A 22,027-nucleotide genomic window follows, 5' to 3' on the forward strand; every position below is an offset into this window, starting at 1 on the left:
ATATTCACTGCACAAATTTTGACCTACTATTGCTAGAATCTTTTTTTTTTGTTGTCCAGGCTTTTAGAGTCAATCAAAAATCTAAATCTTTAAAGATTTTATGGGCATTAAAAAAAAAGTTGCTCTACAGAAAGCTGTTAAATTTAAATTCTAGAATCTTTCACTTTTGCTAAAAATGAACCTTTTTTTTATTATTTTAAGCTGAAGCAATTCATTTAGTCTTCTTAGACGTTAAAATATAATAAAAATGAAGTTATAATAAAGGAAATTGTGTTGTCTCAAATCATCTGAGTCATTAGCTCTGCCTCCTGAGACAGACGCCACTGCAGAGGCGCTAAAAAGATCTCCAGTTGACACCACCAGCCTCACGTTTATTTACAAATGTCCAAATTTACCTTTTATTTTCCTGGCAAAACAAAAAGAAAACAGTAACTCAACATTTAACATCCATCAAATTATTAACAGTCGTCTAAATCTGCTAAGTTACTATCATACTTGATGCTTACATATGGTTAGCAATACAATTTAATCATTTAAATCAGTTACAAGCAAAAAGGAAAATAAAACAATTTAGCAGCTGCATTAAAAGATAAAAATATTTAGGGATACAATGCATTTGCTTCTCTGTTAGTTCTAATAAAAATCTCATTTCTGGCTCAACATGGAGACTACATTTCAATTCCATTTTACAGTCTTGTTGGAGGAATGTCGATTGGAGTTTAAAAAGTTGAGTACCTGTTCAAGAGAGAATTTAAAACCATTTACAAGACTACAAATGAGTAGACCGGAAGGCCACGCAGTGAGTTAAGCAACTCCATCAAAGAAGCAACAACAGATGCAGTAAACCACAACATTGGGACGAACGATGCAGAGAGATGACGGAGGAAACGCCTCTGCAACCATTAGACTCCAAGAACGAAGGCTGAGGGCCTCTGTGAAATGATGATACATTCACCAACTCAAAAAAAAAAACATGTAAGAGTTTTTAAATGAGACATTCAAAGTTATGAAAGACATTTACACCAATGCTTCTCATTTCCTTAAAAGAATATTTCACTAATAAGACGAGAGCTACGATTCATAAATTAATGTTCTTTAATGGACATAAATGTGGCATAATTACTGCATACAACATCCCTCCCAACAGCATAAAATGTTTCTGCGGCGCTCAGAAGAAGCTGGTCTTCAGCTTGATGGTGGGAGCAGCCTGCACGGCCGGCTGAGCTTGCCTGGCTGCAGCTTTGGCTTTGCTGCTGGCCTGGTTGGCCCGTACGGCAGACTCCAAACGCGTCTTAAGCTCAGGCGCCGCACCGATTACTGTCTTAAAGGCCGCTGGATAGAGGGGACCGATCCGCATTAGATTCTGGAGGGCAAAGTCATGGAGACTCCTGGAGACTTGTGGCGCAGAGGAGATGGCGTTTTCATCCAAAAGGTAAGAGATGAGAGTTGGTACCAGAAGGGCGAGAAGCTGCACCCCTACGGGAAACACAAACACAAGTAACTGTGAGACGGCAAAACACAACACAACACTGAGGTTGTGTCTGAATTCACTCACTACTGTCTGAAAAGGGTCGTATATGTGACGTAGGAAACACGACGGGCACGCCGCACGCTCCCTCCTCCGAGTTCTCAGAAAACAGGGAGGGGAAGTGGCGGCGGGTTTGCTGGTGGTTGTGTCTAGCATCAGGTAGAAAACAAACATCTATGTATCAAGCATAACACAACATGACCCTTGTGTGTATATTGTGCAGATTTTTTGTGTACGCTGATTATTCTGCATGGATTTTTTAGTTGGACAGTGATAGTCTGTTGGTTTATGCACTAATGACCAAATAAAACCCCTTGAGCCTTAAGTCACAATGAGAATAAAATAGACAAATATAATAGAATATAACTTTAAATGTGTTTGTGAGTTTATGCAAGGTTATTTTGGGGAAAAAAGTGATGTAACATAATAAAATCAATACTAAAACTGATAAAACGCCCGCGTAGCAATACTAAATTTGGCTCCTAATGCGTTTATGCTTCAAAGTCCAGAAGCAGCTAGCATAACGCTAAATACTTTAATGGATCCCAAGACTTTCTGGAAGTGAACACAAAGCTTCAGAGGTCCATTAGCAGCAAAGCACTTACGATTCTTCTCTTCGCCCATGCTGACCAGATTCTCCAGGACCCTGATGCCCTCCTGCACAGCCTGCAGCTCCGCGGCGGTGCCTGGCCGACTGCGTTCCACCGCCTTTAACTTCTCCACCATGAGCGGAGCCAGGGCGTGGATGTACGGCGTGGAGAGGGCGCGGTTGGCGTGTTGAAACACCGACAGCAGCAGCTGGTAACACCGCGCCTGAACCTGCGACAACAAGAAACCAAACCCGTCAACACTCGGACCTTCACCTATGCCGCTTGAAGCATTGGGAGATCACCCTACACCCCTTTGGGGTGTATTTCCCGCTCCACCCCCGTTTGCACATTCTGCTTACCCAGGGGTCACTAGAATTGAGGGCATTTCGGAAGCGGTCGATGCAGCCCTTCTGCAGGACCACCACTCCAACCAGCTCACTGCTGGCTGACAGCAGGAAGAGAGGGATGGCCGTCAACATGCTGACCTCGTCCATATCCGGTCTGGTTTCATCTAAACATTCACAAACATGTCATTGAATTGGAACACACCCCCATCTTCAGAAACTCTAAGAACTGGGGTCAAATGTGCGTTTACCCGGCTGCGAGTACTCGAGTACTGATGCCAAGCTGCTCCTCACGAGAGCGGTCCACCGCGTCTGGATGCTTTCCACCCTGGCCATAGGGGAGGTCAGGATGACCTTGATGCCCTGCAGGGCAGCAGCTACAGGGGGAGGCACCGAATTGTCCGGAGTTTTGATCGCAGTGTCCCTCAGAACGCCGGTGATCAGGAAGAGCACAGTGGGTAGGATGGTCATGCCTCCTGTAGAGACACAAAAAACAAAGGTACCAGACAGTTCCGGCTGGCTTTGGGCATCAGGCTGAGTGAAGGTGTGCAGTTGGAGTTAGTGTCAGGCCTCACCAGCAGCAGAGCAGAGCAACGGCAGCTCTGCCAGGATGGAAACTGTGTTGGCCACCAGCCGAGCGCTCTCTTCAGGTAACCTCCGAGGCCGCAGAGGCACGTGGCTGGGCGACTCCTTCACCCGGGAATTGAGCTGCGGTAGGTGGCGGACCAGGATGAAGACGAGCAACTCCATGGTGGCATACACCAAGGACTTTCCAGGAACAAGCTCCCCTGTTTCCCCTCCGTCTCCCAGGTTGGCTTGAGAGTCTTTTTCACTTTCTTCTTCTTCTTTTCCTGAACAAAATAAACAAAACAAAAAAAAGTAAGTCTGTGGAACCTAAACCAGTAAAGAACACCACCTAGACGTAGCATTTCAGACCTGTGTTAGCCCGCTGTTGCTGCAGATGATCCTGTGCGGCCCTGACGGTCTCCTGCACAACAGCAGTGACCAGGAGCTGCACAGCAGGAGGATCTCTGGTCAGCAGAAGCCTGTGGAGGACGTTCAGGAGCTCCACCGCCAGCAGCTGGAAACGCACGCCACAGCCAATCATGAAACAGTCGTGTCCCAGCTACACAGACTTTGAACCGAGCTTCCTGACGGGACCTTCAGGTCATAGATCTAAAGAAACACTTTTAGGCTTCACTGCTGCCGAATAAGTGAAAACAATTCGAGATAATCCACATTGAACCTAGATTATTCTGTTTGTTTATAGCTGTGAATAATCAACAATCTTTTAAATTATCATTAAATCAAATTCTACAAAAACCGTCAGCATCAGCATGTGTCTAGCGTTCCCTTGTTTATTGCAGAAGTTACGTTCTAAAAAAATAGATGAAAATAGGAACATAAGGTTGTACAAACCCTCACTACACATTTTCACCCTTTTCTCTCTTGTTTAAACTCTCAAAGTTCAAACCTTGAGAGAAAAAATATCACAGAATAAAAACAAAGATCTGGTCGCTATTGAAGATTTATGTAAATGTGACAAACTAAATGCATTCTGTACAGGAGACGCGACACAGAGGAGATTGATTGACAAGATCTACAGCCAATCAGAAAGCAGCATGCTTTGAGAAACAAAGTGAGAATGTGCACGGTGATACGTGAAATAGCGAGGAGTCGCTGTACTTTGAATATTTATACCCTCCCCTTCAGTTTTTACCTGGTCTTCTGCGATGTGCTTTTTAACGCAGGGAGTTTCCAGCAGCGTGCAGAGAGCGTGCAGGCAGGAAATGACGTGTTCGATCGGCTCCTCTGGTCGAGGGAAGCACAGAAACTCGATGCTGACACCTGAGGGGCCGAACAGAAGCAGATATTTTCAGGAGAATCCCGCGTGATTGACCCAAGACGAACCAAAACGCTTTATTTTACAAATACAGTGCCTTGCTAAAGTATTCGTCCCCTTTGAACGTTTCAACCTTTTGCCAAATTTCAGGCTGCGTGGGAAATCTTTTCGTATCCAACTCCGGCTTTAAACTTCTCCACAACAGGATCTGGGAGCTGCCTGGTGCTCCTTGTTCTTCCTGATGCTCTCTGCGCTCTAAACGGACCTCTGCGACGATCACAGAGCAGGAGCATTTATACGGAGACCTGATGACGTCCAGGTGGATTCTAATGATCATCATTAGTCATTTAGGTCAACATTGGATCATTCAGAGATCCTCACTGAACATCTGGAGAGTTTGCTGCACTGAAAGGAGAGGGGCTGAATCATTTTGCACGCCCAATATTTCAGTTTTTTGTTTGAAATATCCAATAAATGTGTTCCACTTCTGGATTGTGTCCTGCTTGTTGATGATTCTTCACAAAAAACAATCAGTTTTATATCTTTATGTTTGAAGCCTGAAATGTGGCAAAAGGTCGAAAAGTTCAAGGGGGCCGAATACTTTAGCAAGTACGACAAAACCAGACAAAATGCTAAACTCTTTGGGATTCAGAAAACATCCAGCGTTATTTTTTTTTACCTAACATTAGATGCAGTTTGTCTTTGACCAACTCCTCGAAAGTCTTTGTTGTAGAAACCTGAGGAAGGTTGGGGGGCTTGAAGGACGCTGGCGAGGCCTCGTCTTGGTCCTCAGCGGCCGTGAACCCGGTGCTGTTGAGCCAGAGAGCCACGGCGTGCAGGACAGGCGCCCAGGAGCTGCGGTAGTGGTGTCTCGCCGTGTCTATCGTCTCTGGGGTGTAAAATGCTCCACCTAAACACAAACCAGTTCATCATTGGTGCTTTCTACATTTAGGAATTTCTGAGCTCATTTGAGATTTTTGTTCCTTGTTACGACAAAGTTTTAGGGACACCACAAAAAAAAAAAAAAAAAAAAAGTAAAATCACGAGAATTTAAGTCGAAAATTTACGGGGGCAGGGTTGCTCTGTGCCAACAGTTATCAGAGGTGAATTTTAAACAAACTCCTGCCGCTCTGCAGAAACTTTGTCCTACAAAAAACACCTTTTTCCCCCCATTTTGACTAAAAACAGCACATTTCTAATGAAAAGCCCACTGAGAACGCTTTGAAAATAGATCAGAAGATGAAGGGAGTGGGACTCTAAAGTGTCCATAGGTACCTTCAGGGGGCAGCTGGCTGGAAAACTCTGCCGGCAGCGTCAGCAGAGCGTAGTCTCTCAGCATGGCCAGCCAGAGGCGGCTCAGCGTGGGCAGCTCCGGCTGCACCAATGTGATGAGACTATCGGGAGGAAGCACGTCTGCACCCAGGTCCTCCTCATCCTCCTCCTCCCCTCTTCCTCTCCTGACCACCTTCGCCGGCTTAGAGTCCGCCTCCTTTTTGACCTTCATAGCCACCACGTACACCTGAGCAGAGGAGTCGGCGTGGGTTCAAGGATGGTGAATAAACGGGTGGGGGCGTGTTCAGGCTCCTACCTCCGCCCACGCCTTCAGCACGGCCAGCTTCTCCATGGTGGTGGCGCTCTCGCTGTACAGCTGGCTGGACGAGCCCTTCCCAGCCTGCACTTTGTCCAGCGAGGACACCAGCAGGTTGTGAACTCGCCGCAGGTCGTTCAGGTCACTGACGACACCGCTGCCGATCCACGTGCTGCACACCTGAGGTTTGAGAAGCAGACAAAAGGCCACGTTTGAGCCACCAATGCCATTTAGTCTTGCTTTAAGCCTGTAAAACACTTTGAGTTACTGTTGTATGAAAAGTGCTTCATTAACAAAGTTTGAATTGATAAAACGCACGTAAATGTTTACATTTCAGAGATCAAATCAAGTATTTTTTATGTTTTTGAACATCATTGTTATAAAATTATTCAATTTAAAATAAATGTTTTTTTCTCTTTGCCTCTAATCTTTCAGACAAATAAATATATAAATATATATATTTTTTTTAATGGTGGACTTTATTTGATTTTATCTACATAGCAACCATTTTATGTTTTGGTCACCTGGGGGTGTAGAACAGCTCTATTCCTTTTGGTTAACCACGCCCACATTCCTTTTATGTTCATATTGCCTCGTTTGGCTTCAACCAACGATTGACGTTTAACACTATCTCAAATATATATATATAAAATCCATAAAATATTCAGAAATTTATATCTAACAATATTTTATTTTGGCTCCATTCATTGTTTTGATGGTCTCTCTTGCTGTGATGTCAACCTTTTTTAGGGGCGGAGCTAGCGTCAGGGCATCCAAAATTCTTTTTTTTTTACCGCATACTAGCAGATTTGGTTGAGTTTGTGGCGCGGTGAAATATTTGCTCAAAGGCGCAACAAGAAGGAAGAATTATGAGGAGTCCAGGACGACGAAGGACAGAATTATGATGATGAATGTGTTTATTAAGGTCATCAGAGCCTCACCTGGCAGGCTTTGGCTGTAATGTCAGACGGTGTATCCGGGGAAAATGCAGGTCTGAGAGCAGCTCCAACCTAAAAAAAAAAGGACCAAATGTGGGGTTTTTTCCAATTCCATTTTTCGTTATGTAAACGGAGGCCTCTTTGGACTTGCATTGGCTTGGTACTGTTCCAGGATAACATGTCCGGGGAACTCGGGCTCTGGTACCGCAGCAAACTTCTTGATGATGTCTTCCAGAGCCTGCAGGCCCGCCATCCTCAGCTGGTTGCTGTGGTCAGTGGCCGCCATGAAGGCCATGCGGATCAGGTCCGACAGGTGGAGCACCAGTAGATCTCCTGAAATGACCCCATCTGGATTCAAAACCTCAACTGTGCATTTCGTTTTACACATTAAAGCACATTTCTTTTGCATTTTATCTTCTGTACGTTCTCTTGAAGATTGGGAGGAGTGGAAAAGTTCGACTCAGTGATTGAAAAGAGAAAATACTTCCACTTTACTTTGCTTTACTTTTTCAGATCCATAAATACAGGCTCCTCTGTTTGTCACAGTGGAAAAACTTTCATAAAGATCAGCTGTTTCCCTCTGGGCCCTAACAGCTGGAGTGAGTGGGAAAACCTCAAAATGGGGTACCTTTGGCGTTCTTGCCTTTCCCCGCGCGTGCCGTCGCGAGGTCAAAGTGCGCTTTGTCCGCGTTCTCGCACAACAAGATGATACGACACAGACAGTCGGCGGCGAACACGCGCGTCACCCAGCGAGGCGCCACGGAGGGCTTGCTTTTCTCATCCTCCCCCAGGCCCGTGAACATGGTGTCGTCGTCCATCTCGTCTTTTTTCTCCGAGTCTTCATCCTTTTCCACCTTGACTGGCACAGCTCCCCCTACGTCTGCAGAGGAGAAATGCGCCGTCGTGACGGCGTTCCGGAGAAGAGGAAGGATTTTAAAATGATTCTTAGGATTACCTGTAGTTGCTGCAAGAACATCCTTGCAAAGTTTCAGCCAGTGACTGAGTTTTTCCACAGCCAGCGAAGACAGCATGTGACCAAAGGTGTCATGGATGTCCGAACACAACTTCCTGTCTGTCTCCCGATCCAACATGCCGAACAGAACCCCCTCCAGACCGGTCTCAGTGATGTTCAGCTCTGAAACAGAGAAGCGGGTCAACGAGGTTCCGCTTTCTCTCTGTTGTTCAACAAACTGCTCTTCGTTGGCGGCTCACTGATGGGGGTGCTGTCCTTGTTGTCTCCTGCCCGTCTCGCCAGGCTCATGGCGTACTCGCAGACCTCCGCCGCTTCCCTCTGAGCGAGCTGCCTCAGGCAGGCCACGGCGGCGCGGCGCAGCAGCAGGTGAGAGCTGCACAGGTGCACCTGCGGGGTTCAAGCACAGCCATCAGGACCGGACTTCAGCTGCTGCTTCCCGCCTGAAGAAATCTGTGGAGTCTTACACAGAGGCAGGGCACCAGGCTGGAGAGGTTGACGTGCCGCGGGGCAAACATGTGCAGCTGCTGCAGACACGAGATGGCGGCCGCCTGGACCAGAGAGTCGGAGTGGTCCTGCATGATGGCGCAGCCCACCAGGCAGGACGAGCGAATGGTGGAGATGGTGGCGCTGTTTCCTACCAAACACAATCTTCACTTTTACATTTTGAGGGGTTGGTAGATCAACCATGGCAGTCATTTGACAAAAGAAGAAGGAAACTAAATAAATCTGTAAAGTTGAGTGTTCCACTGTTACCAAAACATTATAACCTACCATGATGAGTTCTATTTTATGGAAGATTCTTCTTATCTTTGTCCAATTCAGGGCAACCTCCGTTGCTGCCGCCATTTTTTCCTGCTTGTCATTTTTCAATTCAGTTTTCCTTACATAGCCCAATATTACAACACAGTTGAATGGAGCTACAACTAGGTTTAAGCTATTGAAAGCATAAAACAACAAAAAGACATAAAAGCAGGAAAAAGATAAGAAGAGTCCAGAAAAAGGTGAAAAACAAGCTGGAGTCAATTTGGCTGCTATAGTCATTCAATGGTGAAAATACTCAGATCTCTTTGATGTTTTTAAATTTAAAGGAAAACCATGTTTTTGGTGTTTTCTAAAGGGACTATATCATGCCAAATCAACCTTTGGTTTTTCAAGTGTATTATAATGTTCAGTCCTCACAAAAAGAAAAGTGGTTTTTTGATCCAAACGAATATTTCTGAAAACCTGCTCTCTGAGCAGGAGCCCCTCCCGATCCACTAAAGCGAGTGGGTTCTGACATTGTGACATCACAAAGTGATGAACAGCCCCTTCCAGGAAGAGTCTGCACTGTCAGCCCCGCCCTCTGGCTAACACACACACAGACTTTCTCCGTGGAGCTAGCTGTGATCGGCTAAACGCTTTCCTTTTATATGAACAATATGCACATCCATCTTTAGAAAAGGTCGGATGTTGTTTGTTTTTGTGGGAGAAATGCAGACATGCTGCCGAGGACGGCTCTGGGTTTAACAGAACCTAAATGACTTAATTTAAAAGATTACTTTAGCTACACTTACTACTAAGACAGTGAAAGTTTTGTCTTATTTTCTGTCTTAATAAAATCTTTTCCTCATTTTTTGTCGTATTATTGTATTATTTTCAGTAAAAACAAAGAAATAGGTGAAAAAAAGAGCAATATTCCAGTACTGGTTTGGTTACCCTGTAATTCTGGCCCCACGGTGGTGATGAGAGCCCCCAGGCAGCGACCCAAACACTGGTGAACCTCAGTGTGGGACGGCGGCACGGTGAGGAGCAGGGTCAGAACCAGCGACAGCGTGGGCTCCACGTAGCCTCGGTACATGGGTCCGCTGGAATCCACAATGAGGGCCAGAGAGTGGAGAGCCCACGTCTGGCAAAGCAGAACCAGATTAGTGTGGGAAAAATGGAAATTCTGGACGGACCCCAGAGTTCACTGACATTCGGGGAATGACGGTACCTGAACCTCGTGAGAGGAGCCGTCCTGGGCCAGAGCTAGCAGGATGCTGACGCTGGTTTTCAGGTGCTGACCTGAACCGATTCCCCCCACATATCGATGCAGACAGCCAAGAGCCAAAGAATGGCCGGTCCGTGACACCACATCACGGGCCGACTTCAGTCTACAGAAGAGAAGCGGATCTTTAGGCCTAAAAATACTTCCTTTGATTAAAAAAAGAGGAAGACTAAAGATCGTACTTATCAAAGCTGGTTTGAGCCATTCTGGCGATGAAGGTGACCTCTCCCACCACCTGAGCCATCCTGCCGAGAGCCTCCCCAGCAGCACAGCGCAGGATGGGATTGGGATTGTCCAACGCGCCCATAACGAGGGCCAAGGCCGACTTCCGCACCTCCTCTGGACCCAGAGTGCTCTTGTTCTCAGCCAAACCCTGCAGCAAAGAAAAAAAAATGCAATCATTTGCGTCTTACCCTGAAAGTTAGTGCCTCCGGAGCGCCGGATGTCTTTACCTTGAGAGCACTGAGCACTGCGGTGAAGATGTTCAGCTGGACCGCCTGCTGCCGGACTCCTTTGGCCTGCTTGACACACTCTGCAAAGTGGTCCAGCATCTGGAGCCTGAAACATCCACGACATCAACTGTTCAATTCAAGACAGCGGTCCCCAAACCCCGGGCCGCGGACCGGTACCGTGGGACCTTTGGTACCGGGTAAAAACAAAAAAAAACACAACCTCCATTATTTTCTACTTTATTTATGATCTGATACTGAACACCGTGAGCGTGGCGAGCACGCAAAAGTGGCGTTCCTCTAGACTTTTTTAATTCTTACCAGAATACTGTAAAAATGAAATGCATGAATCGTTGGCTCAACAAAACTAAATGACGTATGAAGATATTAGGAATGTGAGCGTGGTTAACCAAAAACCTTAAAATCCAGAAATGTACTTCTGCCGATTCTTCTAAAAACTGCACAGACCCAACAAAATAACATAAAAATACAAATTAAGTAAAATAAATAAAGAAAAAATAAAGAAAAAAATCAATAAAATAAAAACAAAAATAAAGAAAAAACGTAAAAATTAATAAATAAATAAAGGAATAATAATATAATATAAATAAATACATTTTAAAAAGAATAAAGTCATAATAGTAATAATAAAAATAATAACAAATTAACAATTTAATAAATTGCCAGTAAAAATAAATAAATAAATAAATAAAGTGACCTGTCCGTCACCCCCAGGTGACCAAAAAATAAAATGGTTGCTATGGAGATAAAACCAACAAAAGATTTTTTGAAAATAGTGTTTTTACTTATGTAGTTGTCACATGCAGCTTTGATTAGAGTGGCAGAAGGGGAGAGTGAGGGTTTGTTTTTCATCTGTCACACTCTAAAAATTGGATGAGCCTGAAGTTGTTGTCTGATACTTCAGCTTCCACTTTTACTGAGGATGAGGATGAACCCCACCTTCATAAGTAAAGGAAAACTGGAAGCTAAAAGACAAAAAATTATTTCAGCCTTGTACAGGCCGGTCCCTGAAACAACATTGGGGACCATCTGACAAACAACCATGAAGAAAAAACAGAAACAACACAACAACTCACCGGTGTTTGAAGGAGACGTGGGGGAACACCACCCCAAAGAGAGCCACCGAAGCGTCGATGACAGACACGCCCAAAGGCAGAGGCCCCGGGATGGCCTCGCCCACAAGGACACGCAGGTAGATGGAGGAAGGATCGTGTTCAAGAGCGCCACTCCCAGACGCACTGTTGGGCTGCAGCTGCAAAGCAACTAAAAACTTAGAACGCAAACTTCAAAACCAAGTCAAAGTTCGTTTTGACGCACTTGATCCTCGATGGACTTGTGGTCCGTTTCCTGCAGCCAGGAGCCCATGAGCACGCTGTCGTCGTAGTGACACAGCGAGCGCAGCAAAGACGTGGTGGTGTTGGCCGAGTTATCGGTCAGCGTGAACTCTGCCACCAGCTCTCTCAGAAGAGCGTTGAAGTTTCCTAAAAAAGGAATAAGTTTGGTGAATTTTCTGCTTTTCGGGGAAAAAAAGGATTTCCGTGGAAACGGGGGATTTTACCTTCATAAGTCTTAGGAGGCAAGAGAGCCAAGATGTCGTATAACCTGAGCCTCACCATGGCTGCACTGGCTTTGAGGTGAGCACCGTGGACCTTCGTGATGGCAGGAACGCTGAGAGAGGAGGAAAGGTCACACATCAGAAACAACCACAACATGAATCTTCTAGAGGGAATTCCACTGAAGAGCCTCACTGGGACAGCATGGTCATGGCACATTCAACGGGGGACATCAGTCTGCGGATGACGTCTTCAGTGAGGAGCTCGGGACAGTGAGCCACGAAGCTGCGCATCGCTGCAGAAGAAAAGCAGCGGTGATGGTTCAGAGCTGGGCGTTCTCCTGCTGGAGGATCACAACAACAGCAGTAACACTTAAATTACCACAAAGGGCTCCAGCTCGGCCCTCCAGGGTGACCTGCCAGGTGAAGGAGTCTCCTCTGGCCTTTTCTGCCTCCAGCTCTTTCTGGGAGCGGGGAAAGACGTTCCTCCACAGCAGCAGCATCTTGGGAAGGTGGTAGCGCACCAGAGAGGAGCCTGGGAAAGCATGTGGAAGATGAGTTTGGAGCTGAGAAGCCGCTGACAGCTAGAAACGGGTCTGATGGGCTCACCCAGAGTCATGAGGGCCCCCAGCAGCAGCCATCCTGCTTGAGTGCGCTGCAGCGACAGCCGGCTGTTCTGGGCGGCCGTGCGGAGGAGGTCTTCAGCTATGCTGACCACCGACTGCAGCGACACCACACAGATCAGCGAGGTCGAAACGGGTCGCACAAAGAAACGAGACCCCCAGAGCACGCACCTTTCCCTTCGAGTGCGGGATTCCCAGAGGACACTGGTGCACCCCTCCCAGCAGAGCCGCCATCGCAAAGCTGTAGCCACTCACGGCCTCAGGCGAGCTTTTCAGGCTGTTGATCCTCTCAGCACAGCGGTCCAGCAACGGCGACAGCTGATAGGGCAGCGCCACGGCGACGCAGCGCAGGCACCTCGCGGCTGCCAAACGTGCCGCCATGCTCGGGTGCAGCAGCACTGACGTCACGGTTTCAAGGAGTCCTGCGGTGGAAGACGATGATGAATGAATTTTGGGCACGGTGAACGACAGAGAAAAGGAGACGACATCACGGCGGGATAAACCGTCCACAAATAATGAATGGGGCTTAAAAGGGAACGTGAAAATCTATAAACAAAACCAAAAAACACGTCAGGGATCTGTTTTTATATTATTATAGGATGGGATTGTGGGTTGGCTCGACCTGAACAACACAAAATAACAAATGATATGGCCATATCAGGAATGTGGGCGTCCTTTTGTCAATCCTTCTAAAAATTACACAGACAACCCAAAAGTAACTTGTTGCTATGGAGATAAAACCAACAGAAAAGCATCCATTTGGAAAAAAGTGTTGTTTTTTTAGAAATTTGTCTCGTGTAGGTCTGTCTAGTGTGGTAGGGGGGAAAAGGGAAGAGTGAGGGGCTCCGTCTGTGGGGGCTAATGTCTATTTTTAATCCAAATGTTCCATTGAGGGGGTCTCACCAACAGAAGGCTCCTGGATGAGCGGGGAGGCCGTGGCGCTCAGACTCTGGACTAAACTGCCCAGCTCTTTCAGGGCGCACACCATGACGTGCTGACTGGCGGACACGTCGGCCGCTCCCGTCTTGTTCTCGCCGTTGATGTCGTTCACTACAGCCTCTGGGGGGGGGGGGGGGGGGGGGGGGCACGTAGAGCAGTGGCAGTTTGTAAAAAGACGTCACACCGCACTCAAAACTTCACAATCGGGAAAAAGAAATGTTCAAGAAGTTATCGACTCCCCGGCCAAAACATGACGTGCGCTCTAACCTTTTGTTCCACCTTCCATCTACTTTTATTAAACTCATTGTTTCCCATCAGTTTAAAGCTGCATTCGTCCTTTGGTGGTGATGATGGGACGACTCAGACTGTGTTCGAATCCCTTTTACTGCTCTCTAACCCTTAAAGACTCGATTTTACTGCAGTTTAGACACACGGTCACAAATATGAGGTTGTAAAAACCTAATAAATATGAACATTTTACATTTTTATCTTTACTGTGTTCAGAAAATAATGGAGGATTTATAAAAAATAAAATTAGATACATTTTTTAAAAAGAGTATTTGTACAAATGCAATGCATTGTGGTCTAGTGATGCACCCTGGGTTTTTTTTTGGTTTTTTTTGGAGAGACTTCTGGGAAGTTTCCCCAGAATTTAAACATTTGGCAGACGCCCCCTTATGGTGTGCAGGGAGTAATAAGTGAATTCAGACAAAGCCATCGTTTTGCCGTTTGCCTCCAATTTGCTCATTTACAGTTGGATTCTGATGTTTTCCTGTTGAAGAAGTATTTCAGGTAGAAAAACAATCAGGTTACTTAACAGTTTGTTAGTTTTAATACGTGAATTCAAATTGTGTTTGTCTTTTATATCTTTTTGCCCTTTAAGCAAACCCCAATGAGAAGTGTCTTTTCTTGGCCAGGCAGTGAATAACAACAGAACACAATCAGTCCCACATTTCTATCATTCATGAAAAGTTCTTCAGAATCCTCAAACCTTTGAAAATGTTAGGTCTAGATTTATTTGGACTCAGACTCAGCCTCAGCCTTTTTGAAATATTCCTCCATGTGAAGTTTAGATACAGACTCTAATCTTTAAAGTCCCACTCCGATGACCTTTGGAGCCGTTTTCACGGCGCTTCCAGAGACGCTCATAGATCGATTTGTCTGCAGGTGGATGCATCAGAATGGAGCGGAGCGGGAAGTTTGTGGCCCCACCCAGCTTAAGTCACAAATACGATCTTTTTTCAAACGGCATTTTTTTAATCTGCTCCTGATTCACAACGATTTGAATAAAGAAACGCTGCAAAATTTAAGATTACTTTTCTGTATAAATGTCCTCCATCATCCGGAAAATGCTACAAAAACACATTAAACATCATTTTCATCAAAGTAGGTCTTTAAAAGAATTTTTTTTTTAATTAAAAGATTGGGAACACTGTCAGCCAAAATAAATCTATGCCTTAAAATGTTTGTTTAGCCATTTCTCACCACAAAAATGACATATTATAATAAAAGACATGTTAGAAGTAGGTCAAGCCACCAAATATTTCACCTTTTTATCCCAAAAATCCTCAATTTCTTCCCTAAACATTGCTTAATCTGGATAGGCTCTCCATTCCTGGATGTCTGAACAAACTGACTTCTCTTTCACAGAATGAGTGAACACAAGTGGTCCAGGAAGAGGAGTAGAAAACCTCAGGTAATCCGCCTTTTATCCTTTTCATCCACGTTTATCACAGTTTCAAGTCTTATAATCGTTTTATTCCTCAAATTCTCTATAGCCTACAGATTTTTAGCTTTTATGCTTATCGTCTCACTAAAAGGTTTCAGTCTTATTACAAGTTTTGATTCAAGCAACAAATATTGCGTTTGGTTGCCTGAGGAGACATAAGTGTCCAAATACCTCTGGACCTGAACATCTGTGCAGTTAAAGCTCTGAGGACTTCGCTTAAAGAAATTATTTAATGCTGGAAACAGAAGTTATAGGTAAAAGGATATATTTGACAAAAAATGAATGTAAGAATCTCTTTTCTTTTTAGGGACTGAAATCCTTTGAGCTTTAAAAAATAAAGCAGTCCAGCAAGTTGAAAAAGTACAAGAAACCACTTTGAAGACACTTCTTGAATTTTGGCAGCAAATTTGTTTAAAAAACAAAACAGAAACCAGTTCTTAAAATACAAAGTTTAAGAAGTCTGACCTCCACCACAGTTCCAGAACTCATTACTTTCAATTAGATGCAGTGGTGCTAAAAAGTATTCAGTCAGCCTCCAATTGTGCAAGTTCTCCCATTTAAAAATATGCAAGAGGCCTGTAATTATATCATAGGTAAACCTCAACTATGACAGACAAAATGAAAAAAAAAATCCAGAAAATCACATTGTCTGATTAAAAAATTTTTTTTTGTAAATTATGGTGGAAAATTAGTATTTGGCCGCCAACAAAGAATCAAGATTTCTGTCTCTCACAGATCTGTAACGTCTTCTGTAGAGGATCTTCTGTCCTCCACTGGTTACCTGCATTATTGCCACCTGTTTAAACTGGTTATCTATATACAGACACCTGTCCACAACCTCAAACAGTCACACTCCAAACTCCACTAAAGACCAAAGAGCTGTCTAAGGACACCAGAAACCAAACTCTTGACCTGAACCAGGCTGGGAGACTGAATCTGCAACAGCTTGGTGTGAAGAAATCACCTTTGGGAGCAATTATTAAGAAATGGAAGACATACAAGACCACTGAGAATCTCCCATCTGGGGCTCCCCCCAAGATCTCACCCTGTGGGGTCACAATAATCACAAGAACGGTGAGCAAAGATCCCAGAACCCCACGGGGGACCTAGTGAATGACCTGCAGAGAGCTGGGACCAAAGTAACAAAGGCTACCATCAGGAACACACTACACCACCAGGGACTCAAACCCTGCAGGGCCAGACGTGTCCCCCTGATAAAGCCAGAAGAGGATTGGGAGAATGTCCTTTGGTCAGATGAAACCACAATAGAACTTTTTGGTAAGGACTCTACTGTTTGGAGGAGAAAGAAAACTGAGCTGCATCCAAAGAACACCAGACCTACAGTAAAGCATGGGGGTGGAAGCATCATAGTTTGGGGCCGTTTTTCAGCAAAGGGACCAGGACGACTGATCCGTGTAAAGGAAAGAATGAATGGAGCCATGTATGGGCAGATTTGGAGTGAAAACCTCCCTCCATCAGCATTGAAGATGAACCATGGCTGGGTCTTTCAGCATGACAACCATCCCAAACACACGTTGCCCGGGTAACGAAGGAGGGGCTTCATAAGGAGCATTTCAAGCTCTTGGAGTGGTCTAGCCAGTCTCCAGATGTCAACCCCATAGAAAATCTTTGGAGGGAGTGTAACATCTGTGTTGTCCAGCGACAGCCGTAAAATATCACTGCTCTAGAGGAGATCTGCATGGAGGAATGGACCAAAACATCACTGCTCTAGAGGAGATCTGCATGGAGGAATGGACCAAAATAGTTAGTGAAAACCTTTTGAAGACTTACAGAAAAGGTCTGACTGCTGTCATTGCCAACAAAGGGTATAAAACAAAGTACTGAGTTCACTTTTAGTTTTTGACCAAATACTTATTTTCCACCATAATTTTCAAATAAATTCTTCTAAATCAGACAATGTGATTTTCTGGATTTTTTTCTCCTTTTTTCTCTCATGGTTGAGGTTAACCTATGATGAACATTACAGTGGTAGTTAAGTAAATTAACTAGCAGAACTGGTGGCTGACCGAATACTTTTTTGCCCCACTGTCTAACCACAGGCATTTGTCAAAGTTTCAGTTCAAGAAGTGGCACAGAGTCCTTCATTTAAAAAAACAGCAGAAAGTGCAGAGTAAACAATGAAAGATTGTTTAGAGAAACATCAACATTCAACATCATTTTTCACGCCTTTTTTTAATCAAAACGAAAGACAATAATGTATTTTCCCGTCATTTAAAGGTTGCAAAGCAAATCAGAGTAAGAATCATCCTTTCTGAATGACAGACGGTTTAAAGGTAACTGTCAGGATGCCTAAAAAAGGAAATCCTGTAGGAATGGCGTGTTTATGAGCTCCTCATTTGTGCATCTGATTGTGCATGCAGCTTTTTTTTTTTTAATGTTTGGCAAGCCACAAAATATTCTGAAAATGTTTGCTTCCTAGAGGGGGTTAGGCAAAAAAACGGGGAAAACGCCATGCGGCTTTGCAATAACGCCAGAAACCACGAGCTGGGTGGTTGATGTTACAGACATTATGATGCTGCTCAGAGGGAAATGCAAAGAAGTTCAAGTATAGGAACCAAGATGGGAAGCCAAAGCAAGGAAAGCCAGCGCCACACTCAGGCCACAGCAGGAATCCCCGCACAACACATGCAAGAATTTCAGAGAGCCAATGAGGAGCCAGAGAAGTGATGACGTTGATTGATGAGTACTTACTCTGTAATGCTCTGAACCGTGATATTTCCCCCCCATCCTCCTTACCCACAGCCCTCATCTGCTTGCCGATGGCTTGACAGATTTCTTTCCCGGCTGCGATTTGCGCCTTCTCCCCGAGTAAGCCGCCCAGGGTGGCGCGCAGCATGAAAGACACGCAGCGGCGCGAGTACACCGCCTCCACGTGCGTCTGCGTGGCCCGTGGGTGGGAGACCAGGTCCAGAACGTGGGACAGGAATGTGGCAAAGTTGCGCTCCAGCCACTGGCCCCCCAGCGTAGTCACAAACACGACATAAGCCTGAGGAGGAGGAAGAGGAGGAGGAAGAGGCGGCACTGAGCGCATTTGGATCAACCAACGGCGGGGGGGGGGGGGGTAGCTGTCCGATAGTCTCACCTGGGTCACGCCCACCCGCACCTCCCTGCTTACAGAGCCCCCACCCTTCAGCATTTCCCCTCCGCTTTTCAGGAAACCGGAACCGCCACGCAGAAACCCAGTGGCCATCAGCTCCAGAACTTCCTCCAGCGTGGCCCGCTTCACGTTCTGCCGCATGACTGCAGACAAAGTGTTTTCAGGTCAGGAGCCGCTCAAAGGGAAGAAAAAAACCAGACTGGAAATTTGACCCAAAAAATAAATACATGAAAAAAGGTTTTGACCCTAAAGTAAGAAAGCTAAAAGAAATCTTGAAATGAAAAACAAACAAAAAAAAAACAGAAAAAGTAACAAACTTCAGTTAAAAAGTATGTTTTTAACAGTCGCTGTTTGTTTTTTCCTTTCTCTCCCTCTTCACTTTCAATCCCCAATTTAGTTTCAATTCCATATTCTTTGAGGTTGATTCTAACGTTACGTGGGGGCGGGGCTTAAGCCCATAGGCTACTGCGATTGACATCGGGTAACGAACCGGCTCCAGAATCGGCGTGTGTTGTTCAGAATCTGAATTTCCTTTAATGTCCTTGTCTGCACAAACAAATGATGATGCAGTCTGAGTGTTTAAAAGAATATATGGATTAAAAATAAAAATTCATCTTAAATATAAAATAATCCAAAGATGGTCACCAAAGGATAATAACAGACTGATCTGGTGACCATAGAGTTATGTAATACTGCATTTGTGAATAATAAATAACTTATAATTTATTTATAACCATTTAAACATAATAGTTTATTGAATTGAATAAATATTTTACTTTTGTGAATCAAATACTGTGCGTTAGTAAGGATACCTTTAGAGTTCGTATTTTGTCCGTTTGTTGATATTTGGGCGCCGACTGTGTCAGTTTGATTTACCAAACTTTGGAAGGTCATTATCATCATTAGTGTTGTTCTCTGGTTTTTCATTTACTTTAAGCTGATTCCCCATACATGACACCCAAAAAACATGATTAGAAGCAACAGTTTTCATCTCCAACATCGCCCGAATCCCCTACCGGCAGCCTGTTTTGGCAGCAACGCGGTAGCCATGACGGTCCCGAGCAGTTTGGCCACCGCTACCCGGACGCCGTAGTTGGACCCTTCCAGAGCTTTGAAGCACAGGGTGGCCATGTTCTCCAGCTCCGTGGTCCACATGAAGACCGCCTCATTCTGCAGCTCCAACAGGCACTGGTCAGGAGGGAAACAAAACACAGAGAACAGTCCAGTTCAGTTCTATAATCTGATGTCAATCTATACGCAATAATGTGTCAACGTTTATGTTGTGTCAGTAAGGAGTAGAGGGTTCAGAGATGACAGAAAAACTGCACCTGTGCATTTACTTATCAAAAAGAGCTATGCATGCGTACATTTTGGGTGTAATTTACACATTTTGTGTTGTTCTTTTAGGACCAACCTTTGCAACAGCGCAGCGCACCGCCATAGATCTGTCGGTGAGTAAAGAGCGAGCATTTTTGTAGATGTCTCGGTGACACGAAGCTGCTGCTCCACCTAATCCACTCAGCACCTTCTGCAGACTGAGGAGGATCTCCCCTCTGCCCTGGGACTGAAGGACATGGCAAACAAAAGCACCTCAATGTCGATAAATACTTATAGGATCCATCAGAACAGATTACTAAAGATAATTAAAAAAAGTCTTTAAACCTTAAAAAGGTACAAATGTTTTACCTCGGCGCTCTTTAGTGCTTTCAGAAGATTGTTAATGGTGTCTGGAAAGGAGCTTCCAAGCATCCGGCCCATCTTTTCATAAAACGCTCCCAAACAGGCAACTGCAGCACTGCAAGAGAGGGGAATTCATGCCTCATAGTCTTGAATTTTTATATAAAATCACTATTGAAAAAGTTAAATTATGAAGACTTTTTCTTCCAGATGTTCTGCTTTGAGCTCTTGGTAGCCTCCATCATTTTGTAATCAAGTTAAATCCACATTATTGTGATTTTACTTTCTGAAGCCCTGACGTTTTAAAGAGTCTAACAGTGGTTTAATGGTCATTACAGAGGTGTATTAATGCAATACGTGCCCTACATCTGTATAAGAACATCAAGAAGCAGCGACAAATGGCTGATGGATTAATCCTCAGCTGTGAAGCAGCTTCACCCAAAGTCCATTAATGCCAGCAAGAAATGCATCACATCAGCTCAAACTTAATCCGCCCTTCAACCCATTAAATGCACAGATTAAGGTCCATTAGCACAAATTTGTAAAGCAGTGGTAAAAAAGTAAAGTGATGTGCATTTCCGCACAAACATCAAACAGTGAAAATCGTGTGTAGAGATGAACGCTTACAGTTTTGTTGGCAGGTATGTTGGCGTGTCATCCTTGCTTTTAATGATCTCGTTGCATTTATCCAACGTTTGGAAAACAGTAAAGGTGTCACCAATGCTGTATAAAGTGGCCAGGTTTTTAGCCAGGAGTTTTCTAGTAGGAGGTCCCGGTGCGCTGCTGATCAGTCCTGTTAGCTGCTCCACCAGCTTCTTCTGCTTCTCCTTTACATCGACCTACAATCCAAGGATAAAACAATTACCTAATAGAGATCAGCAGGTTCATTTGTTTTTTAAAGCTTTGGGGGGAAATCCGGTGAATTTATCTGTTCAGGTTTTGTACAAAGTGTCACTCATGGTGCAAATATAATAAACAAATGTAACAAAGTTTGTTTTTCTGAAGTCCTTTAGATCTGACTTTTGTTTTGAAGATATGTGATGTCACTTCCTGTTCCTGTCCACTAATATTGAGCTTCATGAATGTGTTACAGTAAATGGTGATCGGTGACAAAAACATTTTAGGTGTATCTGTGAGTTTCCTGAGAAAAAAAACATGTGTTTTCGGAACTTCCTTTGGAATCTAGGCTTATAATCAAGTCTTGTGCTAACTTATTTATATGTTTAGACTCTTTTATAAGGAAGAAAGGGTTTCATAAATTACCTTATTCGCAGCCACAAGCACTTTATCCAGGAAGCGAAGCCACTCGAAGATGAAAACGGGCCTTTTAGCCTCAGTGATCTGCGCCAAAGCATCTTCATTGAGCAGCAGGCTGTGTGCCAGCTCCATGGCGACGATCTGTCGATCACTTTGCTTTCTGGAATGTTCCAATAAAATGCGGGTTTTGTCGTTAAAAGTCCGCTTTTGTCTTCAGTTCACCACCGGCTTGACAGGTTTTAACAGCATCTTTAGAAGTGAAGAAGATCTAGGACCATAAAAACTCTTATTTGTCGGGTGTTGCAGGTGATTTCCTGAGGATTTTGTGTCGCATCTGGTTAAAAAAACGTAAATGTCAAAGCAGATTTTCGCTAACACTCCGTGTTGACAGAAACCGGCAGAGTCCAGCTGCTGCTGATGGGCGAGGAGGTTAGCAACACCAGCTAACTGGTTCCGCTGAGAACTCGAAGTCCTCTATTGCGTTTTGGGCCTTTAAAGAGTCATTAATTCTTGTTTTAAAAGATTGCCCTGTTGAATAAAGTCACTACATATCAGATAGCATCCTATGTTGGGATTTTAAATATAAAAAAATGCTCTTCCTACCTGTGTTTCGATGGCCCAAGATGAATGACGACGAGTAACAGCGGTGTCGCGTTATCAAAATTCCGACTCGAAACATCACACAAACCCATCCACTGTTTAGAATAAAATCCTACATTTACATTTTTCACATATATGTGTTTCTTACTGTTTTTATAATGCATTTATTATCAGCATGTCTGCGTAAAACTTAAATTCCGCTTGAAGGAACGTTTGAGTACACAACTCATTG

The 22,027-nt window shown here is 44.5% G+C and overlaps 1 protein-coding gene across 4 annotated transcripts; it reads right to left on the reverse strand.

The window, feature by feature from the left end:
• Positions 1 to 350: 350 nt before the first annotated feature.
• On the reverse strand, positions 351 to 22,021 carry heatr5b (HEAT repeat containing 5B). Of its 4 annotated transcripts, none has more exons than XM_023963042.2 (36): positions 21,799 to 22,021; positions 21,202 to 21,355; positions 20,566 to 20,777; positions 19,948 to 20,056; positions 19,676 to 19,825; positions 19,278 to 19,449; positions 18,247 to 18,404; positions 17,901 to 18,150; positions 13,379 to 13,534; positions 12,647 to 12,897; positions 12,462 to 12,573; positions 12,235 to 12,387; positions 12,049 to 12,148; positions 11,859 to 11,968; positions 11,618 to 11,781; positions 11,377 to 11,552; positions 10,283 to 10,388; positions 10,013 to 10,203; positions 9,777 to 9,936; positions 9,500 to 9,689; positions 8,269 to 8,438; positions 8,044 to 8,191; positions 7,787 to 7,966; positions 7,460 to 7,711; positions 6,983 to 7,164; positions 6,835 to 6,903; positions 5,894 to 6,073; positions 5,581 to 5,824; positions 4,985 to 5,215; positions 4,183 to 4,310; positions 3,399 to 3,543; positions 3,038 to 3,313; positions 2,714 to 2,938; positions 2,478 to 2,629; positions 2,134 to 2,347; positions 351 to 1,476 (listed from the first exon to the last, which is right to left on the reverse strand). In XM_023963042.2, the coding sequence occupies exons 1-36, from the start codon at positions 21,957 to 21,959 to the stop codon at positions 1,169 to 1,171; spliced, it is 6,339 nt and encodes a 2,112-aa protein (XP_023818810.2). In that variant the 5' UTR covers positions 21,960 to 22,021; the 3' UTR covers positions 351 to 1,168. The 4 variants fall into 4 exon arrangements, with proteins under 4 accessions (XP_023818810.2, XP_023818809.2, XP_023818811.1 ...); XM_023963041.2 differs by having other exon boundaries at positions 17,856 to 18,150; XM_023963043.2 differs by having other exon boundaries at positions 17,856 to 18,150; positions 21,202 to 21,723; positions 21,799 to 21,932.
• Between the last annotated feature and the right edge of the window lie 6 nt (positions 22,022 to 22,027).

The sequence above is a fragment of the Oryzias latipes genome, chromosome 15 (genome assembly GCF_053564925.1).
Source record: "Oryzias latipes strain Hd-rR chromosome 15, Olatipes_Hd-rR_3.1".
NCBI lineage: Eukaryota > Metazoa > Chordata > Actinopteri > Beloniformes > Adrianichthyidae > Oryzias > Oryzias latipes.

Excerpts from the sequence above, each read along its gene's own strand:
- heatr5b (XM_023963041.2), bottom strand. The coding sequence starts at position 21,959 with ATGCATTATAAAAACAGTAAGAAACACATATATGTGAAAAATGTAAAT. Across the intron at positions 8,192-8,268 it reads GCCTGGTGCCCTGCCTCTGT|GTGCACCTGTGCAGCTCTCA; the intron begins GTAAGACTCCAC and ends TGAACCCCGCAG. Across the intron at positions 6,904-6,982 it reads TGGAACAGTACCAAGCCAAT|GTTGGAGCTGCTCTCAGACC; the intron begins GCAAGTCCAAAG and ends TTTTTTTTTTAG.